This window comes from Limulus polyphemus, unplaced genomic scaffold (assembly GCF_000517525.1).
Source record: "Limulus polyphemus unplaced genomic scaffold, Limulus_polyphemus-2.1.2 Scaffold2176, whole genome shotgun sequence".
NCBI classification, from domain to species: Eukaryota; Metazoa; Arthropoda; class Merostomata; order Xiphosura; family Limulidae; genus Limulus; species Limulus polyphemus.
Genome location: NW_013667786.1, coordinates 41,314 through 45,464, shown reverse-complemented (window position 1 = coordinate 45,464; position 4,151 = coordinate 41,314). Strand labels below are relative to the sequence as shown.

The 4,151-nt window shown below is 36.6% G+C and overlaps 1 protein-coding gene across 1 annotated transcript in view; it reads left to right on the top strand.

Moving 5' to 3' along the window:
* Window positions 1–2,132: 2,132 nt before the first annotated feature.
* Window positions 2,133–4,151, top strand: part of LOC111087457 — a 15,466-nt gene continuing 13,447 nt past the window's right edge. Inside the window, exon 1 of the mRNA XM_022394136.1 lies at window positions 2,133–2,603. Within this exon, the coding sequence (XP_022249844.1) occupies window positions 2,174–2,603 (430 nt within the window). The 5' untranslated portion in view covers window positions 2,133–2,173. The remainder of the gene's footprint in view (window positions 2,604–4,151) is intronic.

Genomic DNA, 4,151 nt, shown 5'->3' with positions numbered 1-4,151 from the left:
CCTTCAGATGTTGTGGGATACAGTAACTGCAAGTGAATTTAAGAGAAAACTTGATAACTATATGAATGATAAGGGCTAGCTTTAAGATTTTTTAAAAATTATTAATAGTTTAGTTTAGAGGATGGGACAGCCAAGATAGACCAATTGGTCCCTTGTTGCCCCTAAACATTATGTTATACTATAATTTGAGAAAATTTGTGAGTAGAAATGACTTTTTTAACAAGTTTTAATATGTATTGCGTTTATATATATATTTGGTTTGTGGAAATAATGTTGTTGTTGTTGTTGTTGTTGTTGTTTTTAGATGCCCAAAATACTTTTGCTTAGGGCTCCCAAAGGACTTAACACCGCACCTGATCATGATAATGTAACAATACAGAGAAAATCGAAGAAGCGACACATGCTTATGACGAAAAATAAAACAACAAAAACATTTCGTTTGTTTGAGAATTTTGTGCAAAGTTAGACAATAATTATCTGTATACAACTGTCCCTAATTTTGAACTGATAGACTAGATGAAACGTAGCTCGTCAACAGCCAAGTCTTGGGCTTCGTTTGTATGTCTAATTAACATAACTTGACCGTCGATATTACAAAGCACTCATGACCCCAACCAAACGTACCCTTTCAGCCAGGGTGGTCATTATATTGTGACGGTAAAAGTGTAGCTCAAGAATTGGCAGAGGGTGGTGATGACTAGGTGCCTTCCCTCTAGTCTTTCACTGCTAAATTAGGGACGTCTAGCGTAGATAACTTTTAGTGCAATGTAAAGGTTTCTCCAACATCAGGCCTCAAATGTTCGTTAACTGGTTTTCATTTTTATTGTTTTGTTTTTATTTATAGTGATTAAAGTTCTTAGAACACCATTCCACGATTTTTAAACGAAATTAGAGATAGAGAGAGAATAGGTTACCGTTTTCGTCTTAACCCTTAATACCTGAAGTGGAATTAATATTATTTCACAGTTAGTGTACACTATACAGAGTTATAATACTAGGCTTAGTGTGATTTTAGACACTGAATTATTTATTGAATACCTTAGAATTTTCCCAAGAAGAGCGATGGATAAAGGGGATTTTAACCACATCGTGTCCTCTGTATTCGTAGCGATACACTAAGAAACCAAATAAATAATGTAATGTTTAAGAATACAATAAGCCTAATACTGCTGTCTTTATTTATAATTATAAACACGCTTCGCCTACAGAAGGCGCTGTTGAACACTATACTGTTTTGCGATCCCCTTTCTTTCAACAATTAGTAATAAACGAATTTCAGAATTGACAACTTAAAAAAGATTCCTGCTCACTGACAGTTTGTGACTTATGTTAAGTACATGTCATAAGTCTTCCTACTGAACGATGTGTCATAAGTCTTCCTGCTGAACAATGTGTCATCAGTCTTCCCACTGAACAATATGTCATACGTCTTCCTACTGAACAATGTGTCATCAGTCTTCCTACTGAACGATGTGTCACCAGTTTTCTACTGAAGATGTGTCACCAGTCTTTCCACTGAACAATATGTCATAAATCTTACTAATGAACGATGTGTCATAAGTCTTACTAATGAACAATGTGTCACAGATAATCTCAAAAGAAGTACTAAGAAATATCTTAAAAAGTATATGCATATATTTTATAAACTCATTATATATATATTAGTTTTATTGGAATTTAGAAGTAACTTTAATTGTGACTAGCTCTCTTCTTTAATATTGTTACGACAGCGGAAGTCACGTGAGAAGAATGTGACATCGATATATACTGTAGGTTTGTAACACTGTAGATGGATGAGAAGAATGTGACATCGATATCCACTGTAGGTTTGTAACACTGTAGATGGATGAGAAGAATGTGACACCGATATATATACTGTAGGTTTGTTGCTAGTTGTGTTTCATGTTGTTGTTTTACAGGCTAGGTTTGTTTCTATAGCGACAAAATATATTTATCGCCGAGAGGTAAATTATTGTAAACGTGTAATAAAAAAAAGGTATTTATCGTATATAGTTGCATGCTAGTTTAGGAGGGAACAGTGATATTTTTGTGTATGGGTAATCTATTGTACCTTTGACTGTTGATATGGGAAGTTCAAGTATCACATGATGCGATACGATACAAGCGTTTAGTTGTTGGGGTCAAACACACACGTACTTTACGTACTAAAACGATGGAGGGTTCTGAAGAAGTTATGTCGGCAGCAGTGGGTAAGACAATACTACAGAAGCATATACAACCGCTTCTTGGCGTAGTCCTACTGTTAGGCTTCACTGTTGTTGCGGTTTGTATGCCGAAATATATAAATGCTGTCAACGTTTCCGGAGACGTCTACGGCGGGCTGTTGTTTCTAAGTCTAGGCTGTCTTGTAGTCCTTTCTTTGGCAACAGTTCTCAACTGGTTGGTACAACACAAAACGTTGCGCTGCACGACAGGACAGGCACGCGCCGCTATTATTCCAGGGCTTTTACTGGCCGGTAGTGGCTTTTTGGTGCTGTTTTCACGCGACAGATACAGAGTTCCTTGTCATCTTCAAGAACCAATCTGCGCACTCTTGTTTCCCGTGGCTCTGGTTGTTTCGTTCTTCTGTGGAGGATCTGGTGGTATGTCTTTTTTTTTATTATTATTCTGATTTTGTACTTCTTAGAGTAAACACTAAATTTGATTTACGTAACATAACATTTAGGGACACGTAAGATATTTTTCCTTGTATTATTGAAATAACACAATAAACTGCATACACACTATGTCTGGGAGAGCTTGTCAAATGAGAGTGAACCGTATGAATGCAACGCCTTCTGAACGAGAGTAAATGAGATGTAACAAAATATCGTGGTTTGTCATTTCTAATGTCTTTCCATACATTTATTTTGTGTATGACTATCAAAAATCAAAGGATGGGACATTTAAAAGAAACATTAAAATAAACAGTTAATGTCCCAAAGAACACACTGCAGGAAAAAACCGTCATTTTTTAACAATTCCAGTATAGCTCGTTCACTCGTAACAATTTGCTCTTGTAAGGGCGTATGGCTAGGTCTCGTCACTTCCTGTCAGGTGTAAGAACTTCCGGTTTCTAATGTTAAGAAGCAATTGCGAAAACATACTAGTGCTGGTTTAATTATGTGGGTGATAAGTTATGGTGGTCGTATTTGGACACTATCCGCTTTGTAGTCGATAATTAGTCTTTACTAATAACCATAATCTTTTATACTCGGTTCCTCTCTAAGTTTCTAGCGTTGTAAGTCCGCAGACATACCGTTGGGCCACGTGGGCTGTAATATAAAGTAACACATTCACTTGTTTTTCAATCGTCAATTGTGTAAAAATAAACAAAGTTACATCAGCGATCGTTTCTCGTTGATATAGTGACTCGGTGTTGTATTTATCGAATCAATCAATCTCGGTAACTCTGCAGACTCACGTCGCTAAAATTCGGGTTTCGATACTGGTGGTGGCAGAGCACAGATAGCCCATTGTGTAACGTTGCGCTTAACAACAACCAAACCAAAATTCTACTGACGTTTCTAGCGACAATCTGAATCCTGATGATGGAGACCAAAAAGTCGTATCGAAATAAGATTAGGAAATACGGAATTCAGGAGAACCCCACGGAATTCGAGAGAAGCCCACGGAAAACTGTTCATCATTATAGAATCGGGCTTTCTTAAAGCACAAGTAGAATATTAGCATTTTATTTTTCAAACGAGTAACTTGAATTCCTGATTAATAAACAAATTAATGAAACGATCTTGCTACAGCCAGTTTCCAAGGTAACCACATAAAACATCTAATTAAGCAAATATTATCTAATGAAACTACTTCTAACTAACGTACGTTCTCAAAAATATACTAGGGATAGCCACAGCCAAACTCTTTTTTTTGGGGGGGGGGGCATGGATCCGCAGCTAAACTATTTGAGGGGGCATGGATTTCTATGAAGTCCTGTTAGCTGAAATTATGTACAAATTTCGACTTGGGTGTCTGAATTTTAGGGGGGATGTGTCCCCCTATATATATATATATATATATATACAGTACAATAATATTGAAATAACTTTTTAGAGAATGGTTGCCATAAAACGTTTATCTAGGTGCCGTGTGCAAACCGAAATAATTGAGGTGCATAATCCGCTTTTTTAGGGGCAACT